This window comes from Botryllus schlosseri, chromosome 9 (assembly GCF_051294905.1).
Source record: "Botryllus schlosseri isolate E-star chromosome 9, Bs_hap1, whole genome shotgun sequence".
NCBI classification, from domain to species: Eukaryota; Metazoa; Chordata; class Ascidiacea; order Stolidobranchia; family Styelidae; genus Botryllus; species Botryllus schlosseri.
Genome location: NC_137244.1, coordinates 4,482,071 through 4,503,086, shown reverse-complemented (window position 1 = coordinate 4,503,086; position 21,016 = coordinate 4,482,071). Strand labels below are relative to the sequence as shown.

Below are 21,016 nucleotides of genomic sequence, written 5' to 3'. Positions count from 1 at the left end.
TCGTTGGATTAGTTTGAACGGCAAATAAATTGCTCTCATAAACAATCCAGTTCAGCAATTCCGCTCCAACAAAATATTCGATATATGCGTGCGGAGAAGAAATAGAATAGTCACTGTCGAGCAATTCTGCCTTCCATTAGGAAAATAGTAGCCAGGGATCTTTTCACCTTGAATTGTTTTCCATACACGTTTTCGTTTCGGTTCGTGCGGTGTATATGCTATGACCCGGTGTTTTCCCTTTCCCTACTTTTGAAAACACGATTGAGGAATCTTCATCAGATTCATCGGTACAATAGGATTCATCCGAACTCATTTATCACATAGCAGCAGAAGTTGCTGCAGTAGAACGTTCTTCATCGTCAGAATCACTGCCACCATCTTTACTGCCTTTCCAGTTTACCGTCACTTGATGAGTGATTTTTCCCCATAAACACATCTGGTATCCATTTCCGCAACAGCAATTTCTGATTGAAATTATTCACAATATTTGTTACTTTTTAGCACTATTCTAGTAGTTAGTTGACATATTTATTGTCATTATGTGATGTATCAAGGCACTTTCTTGTCTCGTGAAGTTGGTGAATCTATTCCCCTCTTTTCTCACGTAAATACCTATTCCATATGGAAATATTTCAGTAGTAGGAATGTTGTCAGAATTTACCAACAAAGGACTAATGACGCAAATTCGCATCACTCCCCATTTTCAACTTTGCCAAGAAGTATAACACATTATTGATCCAAAACACTTCTGGCTATGTGATTTATGGTGTAAAGAATCCTATACATATTTTTATAAACGAATATACTCACGAAATCCTTCGACCGCGAAGCAACAAAGAACGTGGGTCCACTGACTTCACTCAGACATGCCAATGCAACAAACAACGTCCGGGACACCCACCTTTCACTCCAAACACTCTATTTTAAAAGGCGCTAAAGGGATGTTCGGAATGTGTACTTTCTGCGACGGCCGTCGTGGCCATGCCAAGTATGCGTGAAGTCAGTACAAAATGATGTAATTCGGTATGTACCGAATTTGTTACGCCAGTCCACAAAGGGTTAACAGTTTCTGGTCACATTTTCAATTACGAGTACCAATAGGCGAAATTCCCACAGCGTGGTTGCTTGACTATTCTTCGAAGTACAATGAAATGTAGGTCTTGGCCGTCTGAGACTCAAATCACATGACTTGGCCCGAGTCAGGCGCAATGACTCGAGTCCAAGTCGAGTCAATACACAGATTGACTCGAGTCGAGTCGGGTCATCAGAAAATCGCGACTCGAGTCGGACTCGAGTCGAGTCATGACTCGAGTCTATACAACCCTGGAAACTGCCCAGTGTCCATTCATCCAATCGCATGCGGGATGAAAACGTACTCGTACCCCTTGTCAGCTTACTTCGATAAAAATGAATGACGGACGAACTGCGAGGAAAAGGACGCCGTGTTATGCTTTTACACTGCCGGTTCCAGAAGTAATTAATGTCATTAGTTGAAACAAAATGCGGCATCTCGATCTGAAGCATGATGGTCTAGTCCAGTTGTTCTCAAAGGGTGGGCCATGGCCCACTAGTAGCAGGAGTAATTTGGGTGGGTCACAGAGCTATTTGGAATATTGTAGAATTCGTGAAAGTTTGGTTGCATTTTTTTTGTTCGTATATTAAAAAAATATATTGATATTATCAAATTATATGTAGGCTATGCTACATAAAGCTGTTCATCCGACTGTGATGAGACTTAGTGACACATATGGAGTCACGAATGTAGGCCTACTAGTCGAAATGGGAGATACGGCGGCTTTCGTCCACCCCCCAGCTATGACAACCATCGGCCAACAGCAACGAAAATAATTTCAATTATATAATAACTGAAAGTTAATGCTGAAATGTCCAAGTATTCCGGCCAGGTTATAATTGATTGAGGAGTTGTCACAGCACATCAATCGTCGGAGTCGGTCTAAAAATGTCCGGCCTTGAACTCATTGCACATAATGTAAGAGTCACATAAATTGATGGCATCAATGGATTTAATGTTATTACATCGCAACTTCAACAGTGACAAGACATATACTAGGTAGGTGTACGTTGTATTATTAGCATATTTAAAAAAATCCTCCACTTCTCTGTAGTATCCCATTCATCAAAAAAAATGCGTATATTTTAAGAGAAATAGCTATATCGGCGACGATTAGCCTACCACACATTGAAATGCACTATGACTTTATAAAAAGTGGGCGACAGAACATTATCAAACCGGAAAATGGGCCACAACCAACAAATGGCTGGGAACCCCTGGTCTAGTCAAACTGCAAACGGCGTCTCGATATTACCCGATCATCGACATTGCTAGATTGGAGTTGACTTGTTATTACCCCAATATTTTTTCAGAAGTTGAACCCCCTAGTGAACTTTCAATTCTTATAGGGATCGTAGTTGAAGATTTCCTGGTGCAGTAAGCTAACTAGCTTTTTTAATATCATTTTGACCACACGGTATCATCTGCGGAATTCGAGCGTGGTTTCAACACATCGAATGGCATCAACACTTTTCTTAGAGACGGGATGTGAAAAGATAGACTCGCTGCGGTGACAGTGTTGTCGATTCACAACGATGCCACTGTGGGTGTTCCAGAGTTCAGATTTCCATAAATTTGAAGTATTTTTGCGCATCGCGCGGCCATAACATGAATACACGGCACCATAGGGGAAGCGAGTGGTGCGGTGTTCTAAGCGACACCGTCACGACACCAATGGTTCTTGGTTCAAGTCTCGGCTCCACCATGTTTCTATGTGTCGGAGGTTATCTGGCCTCCTCGACGCCGATCCTGCTGTACTAACAGTGTGTTAAATAGCCCAGAACCAAAGTAAGCCACGCTCTCATAAAATCGACAGCAGAGACCCGAAGACGGACGCATGCAAGTGAAAGAGGAATATGTGTGAATGTGCGTGAATGAAAGTCGTCCAATGAGAAAGATGCATGAAGCTGAAGATACTGAACCGCCAGTCAATGAAACTGTTCTGTACAAATATCTGTGTCGTGACGCACAAGGCCTAAACGGCGATAAGCGTCACTGTTAATACCTGTGTGTAATAATAATATTATTATTATTATTATTATAATAACACTGCACCATGATAAATGTCAGTGATTTGGGGCGTAGTAAGTCTTGCGCTCATCGATGCCCACTCCGGCTCGCTCATATAGGACGACTATAGAAAAAGGTGATCAACATTCCTCGCCAAAATGTCTGTCATTTCCCCTCAACAATTTGGCTTCCGAAACAAACACCAAACCGCACATGCCCTCCTAACAGTGGCCGAACAGTATTATGATATCTCAGAGAAGCGAAATGTGGGATGTAGCATTTTTCTCGATCTAAAAAAAGCGTTTGACTGCGTAGATCATAAAATTCTCATCTCGAAATTGGCGCGCTACGGACTTCGGGGCCCACAACTTGAGCTCATGAAAAATTACCTCACTGGACGCCAACAAATGGTTGCGATCTCAGACACCTTGTCCTCTCCTCACCTGGTGACCTGTGGTGTGCCCCAAGGCTCAGTACTTGGACCGGTCCTTTTCACCTTATATGTCAACGACATTTTTGAAACCTCCTCATTGAACACCACACTGTTCGCTGATGATACTCACCTCCTCTCTTCAGCATCTTCGACGGCAGAGCTGGATGCCCTGACTGGTGACCAAATGCCCAAAGTCCATGAGTGGACGGCCCAGAACAACCTCTGCATAAACGCCTCGAAATCGCAATTGCTGACAGTGAATTCAAAAAATAACCTAACCGTTAATATCGCTGGTCAGCCTGTTTCCAACACAGATAATGCCAAATATCTCGGAGTTTTACTGGACTCGAACATGTCCTGGAAGAGTCATATTCAGTCCCTAGAAACTAAATTATCACCGAAGTGCGGCCTGTTCTACAGCCTTAGGCGCTTCATGCCAGCATGGGTTCTTCTGATACTCTTTAAATCCTTAATCCAATCGAAGTTACACTATGGCATCCTCTGTTGGGGGGCTGCCAGAAAAACTGCACTCAAGCCACTGCAAAAACTACAGCATAAAGTACTCCGAATCATAGCTAGGGCCCCAACGGGGCCTGGCTGCCCATCCAACAAGTCGCTGCTGAAGAGATTCGGCGTCCTAAACATAGAAGATATGCGGAAACTAGAAATCGCCAAGTTTATGTATCAGTTCCACTGCGGTCGTTGCCCCGAATATTTCAATGACTTCTTTACCTCGGAATCAAAAGCACACAGGTACAACACACGCGCGTCCACGTCGTCCAAATATCATATGATCGACCGAAAAGATCATCGCTCTATCAAATATGCCGGACCTGATGTGTGGAACAGTATCCCGCCGGCCATCCGACAGTCGACGAGCATGTCCACATTCAAGTCGAAATACAAGCAATTACTACTAAATAAATACAGTCCATCCTCAAGATTACCGGACCATGACTGACCTATCGATCTCGCTTCCCATGACATGCCGCCCTATTTATTGTCGCTTTCTTCTATACTATCTTCTTTACTTTCATTCAGTGTGCATGCCTCCTCTTTAGATCGCCTAGGCCAAGGTGGGTGTCAGATTCCATAGACTGCTCCTTGTCGCTTCGACATCTTCCTGTCTTTTCATTGTATCGCATTTTTTGTGGTGTATTGAACTGATAAAATTGCTAATAAACCAATGATGATGATGATGATGAACACTCATATGGCCTGCGCAATGGTTCGACAAATGGCATGTGACTTTTCGCAAAGTCGATTCCATGGACAAATCACGGATTGCTATGCTGAATTTATAAAATTGAAACCGTTTTGCGCGTGAAGTTACACACTTGTCAATCACACTGTCAGTCGTGCACTCACGCGGAAGTTGAAGTAACACCGCCAACTTGTTTCGTGTCGACTAGATACAAAAATCGAACATCTTGCCAGCATTATGCCGCTGGACAGATCGCAACAAATGGAATCTCTCTACAAGTTAACGATAATACAATTTTGTCATTGCCGGATGAACCTTGTATGATGGATGCACCACCGTCTTTTTCGCCAAACCGCGACCTGGCTCAAGCTCTTTCGGCCTCAAAACCTATTTTTATCGTATGTCAGTCAATTGCGACTTTTCTCTGAAACTGATCCGGATGTGCAGTGTGCGTAAACTCCACAGGTCCGTGAATTAAATCTACGGAATCAAAAAAAACAGATATTGTCGCATCGATCTCTTACAATCATGCCACGTTGTAACATTCGATTTCGTCTCTGGGAGGGTAAACGCACACCAAAGTAGCGTACCATCATTAATGCTACAACAAACTATAATTGAATTTCTTCCTCGAATTTAAGATGGCATGATATGACAACGGGTGATTAGTGACTTCGTTCCAGGGGCATTGCAGATCTATGCAATCTACCACATTTTATAACTATGGGAATATATATAATCCCATACGGTCGTATATCATCGAATGTTCTGTCTCCATGCTAGCTGAAATCGTGCGGTGAACAATAGGTAGAGACCACGCGCCATGTCTGACATCGTGATTGAAAATAGCAGGGCTACTTTATAAATATTTTCATCGGAACAATTGTGATCGATTGGTTTGATCACGCAGCGGAATTATATATGTGAAATCGTTATCAACTAACGTGACACTTTTCAGAAAGGTGTCGCTTTGATAAATAGCTTCCAAAGCGATCGCCTGTCCACGCCAGGTGAATATAAGCATTCCAACGCTCTAATCATAACAATGTTGCAATTGTTCGCGATAAAATAGAGATATTTTGACCAAAAATATTTTTTTACGAAATCAGCTTCTGTACAGAGTACAAGAATCAGATGTAGTATGATGTCTTCCTGGATCGTCCGTTCCCTGCGATTCAATAATTGTCATACAATATTGATCTTCTTTCTGTCTTCACTCGGCGTTCAACATTTGTCGTTAGAACTTAGGGGACGCGCGGGACGCCACTTTTTCAGTCGGATAAGCCGTATGTTTTTGAATATCGCAAGTCTGTCTTAGTAACGCGTATTCGTATTTGTCTCCATCGTGTTCGATCCCATCGTTGACTGAGATTCAGGGTACGTAACTGCTGACTGATCGTTGGAAGTTGACTTGCTTCCCGATTCTTGAGAGTTGGATACCTCTGATCCTTCGTCCACGAGCTGGAAATGACATATGGTGTTATTATTTTATAACGGAATCCGGTGACCCGTGTTGACATGAATCCTTGGGGTCATCAGTTTGTATTGACATACATTTCATCGTATCATATTATCATTATTATTTTCATGGATGTAAGTCTAATGTTGACCCTTGTTACCGTTTCTACGTGGCATCTTACGCTAAGCGGAAGACGTTAATAAGAAAATATGACTATACGGCCTATATTGCTATCTGCATTCCGGATGAGAGAGATAGTATTATTTAGTTCTAATATTGGATTTTGATTGAAAAACGTCCACTAGAATACAAAAAGCAAAGACCCATGAACATGATGAAATTTATGCCGTGGAGCACAGGGCCTAAAAGGTGATAAGCACCACCGACCACCGTGTTGTGACCTTTAATACATGCATACTTATGCAGTTTTACTGTTGCTATGGAAGTCCATTCCAAATTTGATATGAGATGACATGTTTATTTTAAAAATGCGCATTGGCTCGATGACAATTAAAATTTATGGTATAGGACCATACCTACAGACATCCCTTTACATTCATTGGTAACAAAGGTTATTGGATGTTGCCGGCATCTGGCACTTTAGTGCTATTATTTAATATTTCATTGACACTTAGTGACAATGTTTCATCACGACTTCACAGATATGTCGTTTCCACTAACGGGCGTCGCTTTGTAGGCTGATACATGTTTCGCATGCTGCGACCAATCGAGATTTCACGGCTTAGATAATATAAAATAACATCGAAACTATAATTCTCGTTGATAAATTAACTCTCAGTAGAAATAAGCATATAATTTCATTTCCCGAAAAAATCTTCTCTGACTACTAAACTCGAATTACTAGATTTAATATTCGATTTAGATTAGAGTTCTCAATTCATTGTTCCTAGACCTATTCGTGACCCGACCCCGATCAAAGACACGCATTTCCGTTAACCTATAGCCTACTTTCCCACGATCTAACTTATGAGCAAACTCACTTTTTCCATTTTTGATGTCGTTCGCCGCGAGGTACGTTTGGAGGATCGCGCCCGACGGACCGCTCTTCGTACCTTTCGATTAATCGGTACAAGCCAAAGATTGCGCACTTGCTCTTGTCTTGCGCAGAAGAAAAAGAATATGGCGACTCCCTAAGAATTAGCGTTATCGTCATATTATTGTCCTCGGGTATTGCTGTGGCTTTGTAACTTACCTGAGTCGTGTTGAATATCGTGAAGCAGACCGCAAACATTTCTTTTGTGGAGGGATGTTGCGCAAGAAGCATGAAAAAGCCGAAAAGCCACGGGATTCCAAGTATAAATATCATGCAAACGGCGCGACTGAGAGTTTGCCGAATTTTGAGTAGGTTTACTCTTTTTCGGAACATCTGTAATACGATTCGGAATCAATAAATCCGCCAAGCACTGATCTGTGATATAACGTCTTTACCTTGGACTTGATAGTTATCGTGTAAATCACAGAGATGAAGATGATCAAGTTGGTCAGTAGAATCAGCGCGACAGGAACCAGCATCGAAGGTACCAGAACTTGCATGGATAGCCAGCAATACTTATCGCTTAAATAGGCCCCGGTTCTTGTTACTCCGACGGATATTCCCGCGATCAAGCCAGGTATAACTGTCAAAATGAAGTATGTATGATGTGATCTGGTAAAGTCTGTACAGACGCCATTGCGGAATCAATCACAACGAGAAGGCGCGTATTTATGGCAAGTCATGTTGTATGGTTTATAAACATTGCCAGTAAACTGACAGCAATTTATTTATCAATAAATTAAGTGTATTCCGAGCCAAAAGAAATAAAGTGCAGATTACCCGTTATTTGACCAACCTAACTAAGGATAATTCTAATTCAACTCCTGTTCCAAGAGCAATAATTTGTTTCCGCTGCAATGTGGACTAATGCGCTTCTACTACCGCGAAAGCAGTAATTGAGTAGGGTGTTCTAACTTCAAGATCTGGCAATATTGCTATTTATTCTCCTGCGAAAGTTTGTATCTCCCGTGTGCCCACAGCGGATCAGACACTCGCTTTATAGCTTGGCAAATTATGCTTTGTACCCAGGATAGTGCAGTAATTAGCGTCAAGGGTGACTTTCTTTAGTAAAATTCCGAAATGTGCGGTGTTGTAGCCACAAGAAAGTATTGAGCGTAGACCATGCAGTAGATCGGATGTCTATATTTTCATGAAATATTGTGCATGAGATTTTCCGGAGGTGATACGGTGTATCATTCACAGGTTTGAACGCATAGTTTGAAGGTTATGCGCAGTTCACTTGCAGTATGCTCTATTGTACCGATAGCAATGTATGTCTAGAATAGTAGGCGCGACGGCATTCTGGGGATCTACAGCATTAAACCTTACGTAACTTGTATCCAGTCTAGACTGCGGTGATTGGTAATATGCCAATGCATACAACGCAACATACAGACGTCCACTGTGCACCGTAATGCACCTTTGTAATTTGTTGTTTTCTCACACTAGAAATTCATTGTATTCAGGCAGTCCCTATCACGTAACGTTTTCATGAATAAATAATAGCTGACAGTAGGCCATTTAGTCATGACAGAAAAGACGCCATGGTCTTGACTGCGTCCCGGTCATCCTGGTGGAGGTTGCACAATTAGATATTTATATATGAGTTATCCACTCGAAAAATGTTTTAGATGGAAAGAAACGAAAGACCATGTTAACGGGACATTACGCTGTACACTGTACAGTGTAGGCCTACGTGCATTAGGGCTGTTCGTTTTCCTGCAGTTCGAATGCGGTGACTTTTTGAAGAGAGTGGTGGCCAAAATATGCTTCGTACTTACAACTTTTATTTGATATATACGACGTGATATCAAATGAAAGTTGTAAGTACGGATTATGAATTTGATGAGCGGATTTTGAATTTCTATGTCCTAATCCAATCCAACTCCGAAGCTTCAAATCCTAATCCATATCCTAATCCAGAACGTTTGTATATTCAAGTTCATGTTCAATCCTAATCCGATTCCAATTTGAAATTCAGCAAAAATGCTAATTTATGCAAGGACATTTTTCTTTCACAACCAACAATCTTCTTGATTTAAGGTAACTTGGCATAGGGCTGCACCTCTCATGCTCATTGGCACCGAGTATACCGTAGTGTAGTGTACCTTAAGTACATTATTAACTGATCTGAATAAAGTTTGTCGCCATTCGCCGCACGACATATCAATCTCCCAGAAACTCGGTGAATCCAATCCAAATCCTAATGCGTTCAGAAAAAAATCTTTAATCCTAATCCAATCCAAATCCGACAAAATTTCACAAATCCTGTTTTGTCAAATTCTAATCCATGCTCATTGCTCATCTCTGAGTCGGAGATATAGCAATCTCTACCAGCATGACATCAGCCGTGCGTGACGACTTGAGCCATTACCATGGAGATGTACACTGTTTACGTAAAATGTGATATCATTCCTACAATGCTGATTTCAAACACATACCGTAGCAAATAAGGGCTCCGACCGGAACTATCTTTCCTTGAACGCCACGTCTGTATAATGGCGTGACTAGCCTCAAGTATAGGAATATCGCTTCCAGCAGCATAAAGGCCCACGACACCAGCAAGAAGTAATGTAGCAACGCGGACGTGACGGTACAAAATAATTTGTCTTCTCTGCCGTCGATGCCGGTCAAAAATATGACGTTGACGAACAATAAATTGATGCAGATGTGGAGAAGGATCTGGTGTGGCGTTTTGGTCCTCAGTTGTCTGAAATATAGATTGCAGGCGTTAGCAAATAAAGCAAACCGTACGGACGCATTAAATTTATTGGCCCGTGCGATGTTGATTTGATACCAGATTATTTGATGATCCGATCATAGAACCAATAATTTGACTAATTAACTGTGACCTCGACGCCAAAACTGGAAACTAGATCATCTTAGTTGCCTACACTAATGAGTGAGGAGTAGGCCTACCGGTAATCTAGTGCTCTAGTTCTGCTTGTAATAAATTTGGAAAAGCTGAAAATTTTCTGGTTGCGCAACTGTGATCGACATACACCATACCACCGCTGATTTTTACGTGCCAAATTCAGAACTACTGGTCTGATGATCGCTATTTTCATTTATCGACCATCAGCGCATTTCAGTGGTATTGCGTGGGGTTGGTCTATGGAAATTGAACAATCGCACAGTAAATTATTGGATTACAATTATTTTGAAAATAATGGCAATACCTTATGTAATAACGATACAGAGCTAATATTATACATATGCTCAGTTCCTGAGAGTGAGTGTATATTTATATACGCAGAAAATTTTGACATCGCAATGCAAACCTCCATCGTCACGAGAAAGTAATGCCACGGCATGAGCGAAAATACAAAGCTATCTAAATGTAGACTAGGTTCCGAGCACGATTTTTGACTAGTCAGTGGTTGGCAGGAAGTTGGTCGCGACAGTTCGGTTTTTTCTCTTAGTTTTGGCGCTATCTCGTCATTGGTTCGCCATCCGGAAAACTGTGGCATCTTTGCGCTGTACAATTCAGCTGGCATGGACAGTGTTTTTCAGTGTAAAAGGACCGAAGACGGAAAAGGAATAGCTTCAACATGCAATATTTGTTCACACCATGACAACGAAATCCATGATATATGTTCATGAGCGACTCATTATACAATTAGTTAGGCATCATCTGCCTTAAAATCGCCTCCAATCATACTGCTTATTCTACTAATGTTTCGTAAGGTCAATTTCGAGTTGGAATCATTTCAATGAATCACATTTTTGATGAGAATCAACTTCATTATCCATCATGCTGATGCGGTGAAGCACTAAACAGGAATGCACAACATGCTTGTTTCGAGCAGAGATGGATAACTATTACAAAATAGATTGGAATTAGAATTATATCTACACAGTTTTCTGCAAAATAGGTCGGATTTAGAATTACTGAATTCACGAGAACTTGACAATCTATTCTAGACAAATCATAATTCAATCTCGTAAAGCAAGGAAATGACGAACGTCTATTGGTTCATTTCGCAGTAGCTTATACAGTTCTCCTGAATAGCGTTTTCAGGAAAACCATAAATTAGTTTGTAATTATGATTACGGCATATAAGCATTTCGTAAATTATATTGGAATTATATCATCTGCATTTTGCTCTAATTATTCTCTAATTAGACAATTGGGATTTTCTAGCTGTCCAAGTATTGTTTTGAGATGTTGTCGAATTGATCTGACCGCGATTTGACCCCAGGTGTTCGGTGTCGAAATCAATGTAGCTAATAGGCTGGTGCTGTGAAATATATGCTGAGATGGGCAATATTAAATATAACAAGCTTTGAAAGCGACGTTATCGCTTGCTAACCTGTATGTAAATATGACATTCTATTACGTAATGGCATCTAAGGCGGGTTATGTCATTCGACCTGAAAACGATGATATCATTCATATAAGCTGATGAAAACAGACAAAATGGCATATCCTTGATGCCTGTTCTAGTACAGAAAATTACAAATGCTGCCAATCGTCACTCACCTGAATATTAAAATAGTTAAAATCGAAGCGACCAGGCAGATAATCGAAATCGAACAGCCGAATTTAGTGATGTCCGTCAGGTAACTTGGCGCGTAGATATAATTGGTGTCCTGAAAAGAAGTGCTTCGTTATTGACTAAATTTCGTTTCCGTACAACTCGCACTGCTATTGCGCTGGATTCAATATTGGCATGGGTTTCATTTGATCATTGGGCATCTGAATATTCTTATCATGATTGTATGCAGCAGTGGTTCTCAACCTGTTTGACCTCGCGGCCGTAAAATGAGGATTACGGCAATAGTTTGCAGCTCAAATATAATATAGGCAACTTCATCTAATGCTGCCTTTTTGATAACAGATATTTATATTGAAGTTTCTGAAGGCGAAGATCGCAAAGTCCTGTTGAAGACCACTAACTAAAGAAATGCTACTTCGCTGTTTGCTATAGCCTCTATTATACTGCCAAGTGTCGGTTAATTGCACTGTCAGAACTTAACGACGTTTTTAAAAGTCTCCGTAGCGATCACATATAACTTGTCCAAAACAACCGACGGTTGAGAACCCATGGTATAGAGCAACAGCCATAAAAGTTTCTAGAATGAATTTTTGTGCTGTGAAATTTTTGTTTCAATTGCGTATTCAGTATGAGGCAGTGAAAATTTAATAATGTATAAAAGTCGAACATTCGAGAATCATTTGCCCTTTAGGACCGTTCGCACATGGTACTAGCATGTATGTTCCGGATATAGTCCTGGCCGACGTTGCAATATATATTGAAAGGTCAAAAGGAAACGAAAATGAGAAAATCGAAATCTACATCGATCATAAAAAACTCCGGACAAAAGAATTTCACACTGATTGAGTCACTTCCGATAGCATCGAAAATATGAAAACTCAATCTCGTCTTGTAGGGACAATATTTTCCCGTAACTCACCAACAGCATGGAAAAGTGTGTCATGTGGTTACAAGCGCACGTGACTCTTTGTGTGCGATTTTGCAAAACGGTCATCGGCCCGCACACGCTCTCCTCCTCTAGAGGCTTCAGCACCCTGCATCCTTCCGTGGACCATTCGCTCGTGTCGAAGTCCCAGAAGGCACACACCGGCTGTACGTTCGGAATCATGTCGGGGATTTCTGGCGGGCTGTATTCCTGCGATGATAACGATGTCATATATTGCAACAATGGTGTTTTTCGGGCTTTCATTTTCGATAGCTATCCAGTATACCTACTAGCAATACTTAGGAACAGTGTTTCGAACAATATGAGATAGTCGTAGAGCATGACCACATTCAAGTCGAAATAGAAGCAGATGCTACTGAATGAATAATATAGTTATCGCTCGATATTACCCTGCCACGATCTGACATAACGACTTCGCCTTCCGACACATGTCTTATTGTGTTATATTTTATTACTTTTTATGCAGCCTGCAACACTGCATGTGCATTGCGCAAGTCTCTTTTTGACTTCGTCTAGACCAGATCTGGACAGTTTACGGTCCGCGGGCCAATCCCGCCCCGACACGATTCTGACCGGCCCGCGAAATGTTTCTCGGAATTTAGAACCTTAAGTCTGTCTGTTGAACGCAATGCGTGGACATAAACCGAGCCGGACATGCACTAACTTTGAAGCCAGTATCGTGATCACGTACAGCCTATATAGGTACGTCGAATGCGTAATCCAGATTCAAGACCAGCTCTGTAATACCCCAAATACATTTTGGTGTCTTAATAGAACAAAGTGTCAGGGGTTAATCCGATTAAATATATTTTTAAATGTTTCATGTTTATCAATGTTTGGAATAATGGTTCAAAATAAATATTATATTGGTAAATTCATACTCATTTTCCTTTTACCTAATATTAACACATCCACTTAGCAGCATGTTTTAGCAATGTAAATCATTGAAATAAAATTTTGAAATAAAATTAATTCGACCCAGGATATAAGTTAAACTTTCAGCTTGGTTCGCACAACATATTCTATGCTTCTCATTTGACCCGTCGGGAAAAATAATGGCCCACCCCTGATTTAGGTACAGGTTGGTGTCTGATTTCCAAGGCTAATCAAAGTCGTTCCGACACCTTCCTCTCATTAAATTGTACTGCAATTTTGTGGTGTGTTTCAAAGGATAAAATTATTACCAATAACCTCAAGTCAACTTAAACTTACCCGACGGAAGTCGTAATTCGTTACGCACACCGGATTGTCGAGGTTGTTCATTCGCACGTTTTTGATATCGACCGAAATCACGTCGCTGATCAGAATTGGCATGAGCGTGAGCGTCGGGTCTTCGCCGAATGTGGGGACATCCAGAAATCGAGACGAGAAGACTTCGTTCGTCTTTTTCGATTTCCTCTTCTGAAAGCGACGCTCGCTCATTTGGAACAGTTTTGGGGTGCGGTAGAACACGGTGTTGACTTGAACCCCCTCGGTTCCGTTTTTGGAATCTCGCGATGCGGCTTCTTTTATCAGCTCCGGCGAGAGGTAGACTTGGAGATTGTTGTCGGTTCTGTTGCCGTTCGTCTTGTTTGTGAACACGGACTCGTTTTGCGCCACGTTAGTCACGTTGAGTTCGACGTAGGCTTTGTCGGTGTAAAAATCCCCGTCCTAAATAAGGAATTGATTCTAAATCAGAATGGATTGTTGACTCGAATTAAAGTTAATCTATCACGCACCGATTTATATCTGGCACGCAGGCCACGGTCATGTCATTACAACCATAACACCTATTAAACCAGCAATTTCTAGTACTGGATACAAAATAGCAATGTCTTTCACGACATAATTGTCGTGCGTTCTTTCAAACGCGTTGGCTCGAATGAGATTGTAATTTATCAGCCACACGTCATATGATTCTCGCGATAACATGCGGAGTTTTTAGGCCGACCATATTTTCTGAACCTCAAAAAGAGGACCATTTTTGACGGCAAGTAAAGCGATTGCAAAATTGTTACGTTTGAGTTTGATGATGTTTTACATTTCCTTGGTAGTTGCAGTCAAAAGTTACAAAATCAGACACAAAGCCAACAAACATCGCATCAATACTTTGTGGTTCGCTCAACTTCAAACATTGGGGAATGGTCATATATATCGAGATCTTAAATTGTCTACACGAAATTTCCTCGAAATTATAAACAACCGCCGCGATGATCGAAACTTATTCAACTAATAGGGACCATGCAGGCTACAGTAATTTTGTGGAAGTAAATAGTCTCGCCTACAAATCTTGTTAAAAGTAGAATAACTAACTCGAAATGCGAAAGAAAGAACATTTGGACCTCTTCAAACGATCATCCCCCTTTTCTGGACAAAATGTTGACAAATCCTACTAAAAGAGGACATGATAGGCCTAGGCATTGAAGACATGCGGAGTCCTCATTGCGGACATCCTCATTTTAAAGTAAAAAGAATATTTTACTTCCTCTGTACACCGAGATATGGTGCGAATACGGACCGAGATACTTGCCTTAGAAGCGTCGTAGTTATTTAAAAAGCTGTCCAAAGAACTGGTCACTTCTTCGGTGACGGCCTTGCTTGTGTCATGAAACTCTTTTTCGACAGTCAATATCTCATTCACGGCGTTCGACAAACTCTCCAAATTTCCCTTCGACGGCTCCACGGTCTTCGAATTTTTGACGAAATCCTGAGAGATACGTCGCAGATCGCTCGCCAGATACTCCTCTTTGTCTGTAAACGAGGAATAGTTAGTCTTGTCTTTTTACGGTTTAACGGGTTGCTTTTACTCTTCGATTCACAGGCGTATCGACTCGACGGCTGTTGGTAAGCGCAGTAATAGTCGTCCCAACGCCAGCCGAACTTTTTCCACAGACGTACGCAAGTTGGTTGATTGGTTTGCGTCGAGTCCTTAAATGTTTGCGGTTCTGTCCAAAGCCAATTGTGATACCTGTGGTGTGAAGGGAAGTTAATCGGTTTGAAACAATGCCATCTATTTCAACTGTGTCTGGTAGACTACGCATGTCCGTGCTTTAAGAATCCAAGCCAAGGGTTCTTAAATTAGGTTCCACAAACCCCTTAGCGGACCGCAAACTAGTTTTAGTCACCCCGTGAAAGGGCAATATGTCACCAAGAAACAGCAATAACAGATTATTTTTTCATGATGTAGCCGTGAGTGGGGACGTGAACACTTTGTCTATTCGTTAGTTGTATAATGTTAGGCTTGGAATAACCTTAAACGACCGTCTGGTCATTGACTTCTGAAGTTGGAGTGGTACGTGCTACGGCCAATAAAAGTTGAAGGGGTCCGCGATCAAAAAACGTACAGAACCCCAGGTTCCAGTCAATGCAGGGCCTATGTGTGCTTACATAGGCCATCTAGACAAGTGAAAAAGGTCCTCATCTCGCAAAAAGGGATATTTGTAACAGGAGCCTTCTCGTCAAAGAATGACGAGGGAAATATTTAGCGTCGACAAAGACAAAAACTACCTGTTAAGAATACAACGATATGACAGGGGTTGCACTTAAAACAAAATAAATCTAAAACCAACATACTAAAAACATGATCATTTTATAAAACAGGTTTTAATTGTTTTTTATCCATGACGCCACGAATCTTTGATTATGACGTCACATTGGATTGGCATTGATCGTTAAAATTATATTGTAAATATGGCTGCTTTGAAAAAAAAGGATTCCGACACATACCAAAAGTATCTTTGACAAGGACTACATCGTTTTGCATCATATATACAGTGGGCGGTCATCATCGTCATAATGTCCATTCCGTACCAATGATATAGGCCTATTTCTTATTGCTATAACTGTTGAACCGACAACGATTTGTCGGGTTACCACTATTACATATCGTATACGTCGATTATATGGCACGAAAACGTCCATAGGCTCTTACAACATGTTTTTTCGAAAGTATTAACACAATTATGGCATTATTATAAACTCAAAGAAATTCTGAATGCTATTTTACACATTGATTTCAACACGTGTTTTGAACAAATCGCTTTAAACCACCGTTTGTTTTAAATGCAAACCTGGATATGACGCGCGGATATTTTCCGTTGGAATTGACTTAATTTATTGCTATGATGTCGCGAAATAAGACTATAAATGTACCATTCACTGTGCGAGGAAAGTTATCATACTTACTCTGCGTCTTTTTTGGTGACGTTGAAAGGTCTACCATCACTCCAAACTCCATATCCTCTCGGTGGCAACTCGTCGTATCTATAGATCCTCAATCCGATCCAGATATCCCTGTTTCCGGGGACGGTGTCTGCAAGTCTTTCGAGTGTCTTTTGCTGACTGGGTGTCCTTATCGTGGCGAGTATCCAACCGTTCAATCGACATGACTGATTCGCTTGCGGTTCGTTTGCCAAAACGTCGGAAATGTAGTACGTGGATCCCGATTCTTCGTCCGTTGCGGGGCCGTACCAGTCTGAAAAAATCGTCAAGGTTTGGGTTAATATTCGACCCGAACTGCATTATATTAAAACCACAAATTCTAAACTGAAGTTACGACTAAAGACCCCCAATGTATTTCAAAAATCAATATGACCAAGTGAAATGTATCGCAATGACGCAACTATTAATATTATTATCATTGATGAAAAGGGGAGTGACGCTTTTCGCCTTTGAGGCCTGGTGCGTCACGACAGTGACGATTTTAAACTTTGCGATTAGAAAATATTTGTGTCAGCGTTGTGATCAGACTGATTTAAAACTTGATCCCCTATTCACACTAGCATATGCAGATAGCACAACTCTTGAGACTCATAGCAGAGCATTTAACGAGTAAAACGAAAGTGTCATGTAGGAACGACATCGAAGAGAAGCATATTTTAATTATATGTGCAAAGATATATTGCGGGAGTACCGATTACCAGAATATAGGCCTACCTAGCATCAAGCGATACGTATGCTACAGTTGCACGTTTGTAAAGAATAAACCCTTTTCTAACGGTTATTCAATCATGGAAAGAACAACCTCGAAATCGACTGATTTTGGGCAACCGCCATCAACGATGCCTTGTTAAATTACGTTACATAGTCCGCATGTATCAATCGCCGGCCGAAATGAAGCATGTACTTACCAGCATTCGCTTGCGAAATTGCTCCATATGTAACCAGCAGGAGCAAAAGGTAATTCGCTTGCATGCTCTCTGTCTGTATAGAGCTCGAAGATTATAACTTTACGACTATTTTGCTTTAGCAATTCTGAATAAATGGGAAATAAGCTTAAGTGGAAGTAAAATACCAAGCAGTTTCTTGACTCTCATCGATTTCATGACAACCATACAACTTTAGTATCGCTTGAAGTGTAATCCAACTCATCGCCACGGAGTCTAACCTGCTTCCGGACTAGTCCTGTACGACTAGCTAGATTTATGATACATCCGTAACATTTGATTGTTCTGTATTATAAACCTCTCTTTCGCTTCGAACGGACTTGAATAATCGAATTATTTTAGATCAACCTAACGGATATTAGCTTGGCGAACGGCCATTTTCAGTTCCGAAAAATAAATCTTTTTGAAACCTTACCTCTCATCATCACCTGGACCGTTCATTGATATTAGTTTTAACCGGAAGCGATAATAGAAATGCTTCGGCTACATCATAGGTGGAAAGATGTATCGTCATATACGTTATTGAATCACACATACATATGCCTCTCGCATGCAGTGGGTCCAAGTAAATAGAATAGACAATAAGATTAAATATTAAATTCTGATTTTTAGAAAATTCTTGTCATTACTGAAGATCGCAAGCTACATCAAGACTATACCAAGCATTACACCATTACCCAATCATGGCTTTCCGCGACTATTATCGAAATTATGCTTTAACGATAGATCGACTCGATAAATAGTCAAACGAATTTTTATGAATTCTTTAGCCACCAATCTATACATTGCATTATATATAGTCAAATTTCCGAAAAACAAAAACGATATCAACTCGGATATTGCATAAAAATCAATCAGTTCCAATTTGCTAGTGAAACCATCGATTGTAGTTTCCAGGTAACATCAAAACCGCACAGAGGATCTTGCTTTGAATTCTCGATTGTAGCCCCATTCGCTCTTACATAATTTTCGCCACATTATTTGATGCGCTGCGTAAGGTTTCACGCTCGCAAGCTAAAACTACGTTGCAACTTTAATACCACACAATCATACTTCAAATTCAAATCATCACGCTCCGCAATATGCAAAAGAAGCATGAAGAATGTAACCTGCGTTCGTACTGAATCCTAGAGCGATCTGTGCGCAGGAAGGACTTCGTCACTGAATAATTTTTTTATTATTCTAGCTTACCAGACGGCCCGAAGATAAATATAGCGCGAAATATTCAGGCAGCAACCTTTCCTGGAATTTGACTTATCTCATCGCTTTCGAACAGCGCGCGTCGTCACGTACACAACGAACGCGACACATCATAAATTCACTGCCATTTTTCACCAGCACCAGCGCAATATTTGACGCTGCTGGCCTAGTCGCCAAAGCTGCGACACGACTTAAAAAATGCTGGATTGAAAATGATTAAATCATGGTCGATTTTTTCATCTCCCTATCAAGCTGAATATGCAGGAATTCTGAAATTCTTTACGTCACATTGCGTTTTATGATAGTTTTAATGCTTTGACATTTCATTCTACCTAAATGCACAGCATTACATAAATTGTCGTTGGGCTCGTCTGTAATAATACCTTTGTGACGCTGCGTTCTCGACGTCTAGTTTCCATTTTCAGAAGGCCCCTCGCTGATTTCCAAGAAAGCTATAGATCTACTATGACGATGAGAAATACGCAATCGATATTGTGTTTTTGCGGATTCGAGCGAAATCTCATGCGTGCTATTATGATATTTTCTAAGAAATCTATTATAAAATGAATTTCAAGAAATATATTTTGAAGTTTGCGATAATAATTCCGCATATTCAGCAAAGTTAAGATATTAAGACAACACAAGTCAAGATTTAAATCAAGAATACGTATTTTCGATAGGAATCCGTACGCAACAGCCTCTAATTTGAATAGTCGTCTGATAGTGACATTTGTAATCCAATCAGATTAATTTCCAGACGATATATTTTGGTATCGGTTGCAGTGGCGCTACCCACAGGCGCTAGTACATTTGATCAATTGTATACCTACATAATTAATCAATCATATTAGCAGTTCCTGCGTCACGACAAATAAATGACGTGACAGTGTCGACATCAATTTTAATCTCCCGGGCGTACGTGCGATTCACAGACAATAATGCGTTTGTACCCGTTTAAGGTGTGATTGGGGTAACCCAAGTCATGAGTGAATCTGTTGGTGTGTCGCAAACAGGATTGTGGCTATCAGTCGGGAACAGCCACGTGTCATACGAATTGAAACAGATGATCCTGAATTGGCTTCAGTTGTATAACTCTTTCACGTCATTTGATATAAGCAAGTTATTATAGTGCGAACCAATTGGGGTCGCGCACATATATTACCAGTGCTATATCATATAGCATATATAGGATATATAATAGTATGTCCTGCTGTAGGAAGACAACACGAATCGGTAAGAAATGGACTATGGGTTACGGGATTTCCAACTATCGGGGAACTTTAACTCCAGCGTCAGCGATTTATTGGTTGCAGGTCAAGCTGGGTTTAATTCTTCGACAATAAGTAGAGTTCATGGGCCACTCGTTTGTTTCATGTGCTGGGAATCTATACCCCACCCCATTGACATTGTGTCATCAGGCAGCGCTAAAATAGGTTCCACCTTCTTCAGAAGTTCCAAAAGTCGTGAAGACATACACCAGAGGTGTCAAACATACGGCCCGCGGGCCGCATTAGGTCCGGCAGACGGGTTCATCCGGCCCGCGACATGATTCTGAAAAATGGCTGTATTATTCAGCATATTTCTAAGAAATGTTGATATTTTTGGTATGAAATACTTTCATTAAATAATCCTCAAGACAGAAAACGTCAAGTTATTCATAGGGCACGATGTAACTATCCGACATTCGCTGCCATGGACAAACGATCCGAGAAGGGGAAAAGTGCACAGTGAGTTTTATGTTTTATGAAAAATGGACCTAAAAGTAGTTATTCGCAGAAGTGACGACGTCAGTTAGAGACCGGTATATGAAAGTGTCATGGAGAATATAATTATAACACGAAAATATAATCTAAATATCTGCGGTCGCGCTCGTTTTCGCTTATGAATTAACGGCCCCTCGGCCCCCAGAGAAACCCGAATCGCAACAAGGAACCAAATTTCAACGTATACATTACTCACAATGCATACAAAGGACTTGTCAGATTTCGATTAAAA

General features: G+C 40.9%; 1 protein-coding gene across 1 annotated transcript; it reads right to left on the bottom strand.

Moving 5' to 3' along the window:
* Positions 1–4,871: 4,871 nt before the first annotated feature.
* LOC145446212 (uncharacterized) lies at positions 4,872–17,915 on the bottom strand. Its single transcript, XM_080324448.1, has 12 exons — positions 17,786–17,915; positions 16,842–17,130; positions 15,464–15,624; positions 15,187–15,407; positions 13,890–14,327; positions 12,651–12,866; positions 11,716–11,825; positions 9,674–9,942; positions 7,628–7,815; positions 7,392–7,565; positions 7,180–7,329; positions 4,872–6,180 (listed from the first exon to the last, which is right to left on the bottom strand). The coding sequence occupies exons 1-12, from the start codon at positions 17,847–17,849 to the stop codon at positions 6,034–6,036; spliced, it is 2,427 nt and encodes an 808-aa protein (XP_080180574.1). The 5' UTR covers positions 17,850–17,915; the 3' UTR covers positions 4,872–6,033.
* Between the last annotated feature and the right edge of the window lie 3,101 nt (positions 17,916–21,016).

Excerpts from the sequence above, each read along its gene's own strand:
- LOC145446212 (XM_080324448.1), bottom strand. The coding sequence starts at position 17,849 with ATGCAAGCGAATTACCTTTTGCTCCTGCTGGTTACATATGGAGCAATT. Across the intron at positions 11,826-12,650 it reads CACACTTTTCCATGCTGTTG|GACACCAATTATATCTACGC; the intron begins GTGAGTTACGGG and ends ACTTCTTTTCAG. Across the intron at positions 9,943-11,715 it reads TTAACTATTTTAATATTCAG|ACAACTGAGGACCAAAACGC; the intron begins GTGAGTGACGAT and ends TCTATATTTCAG.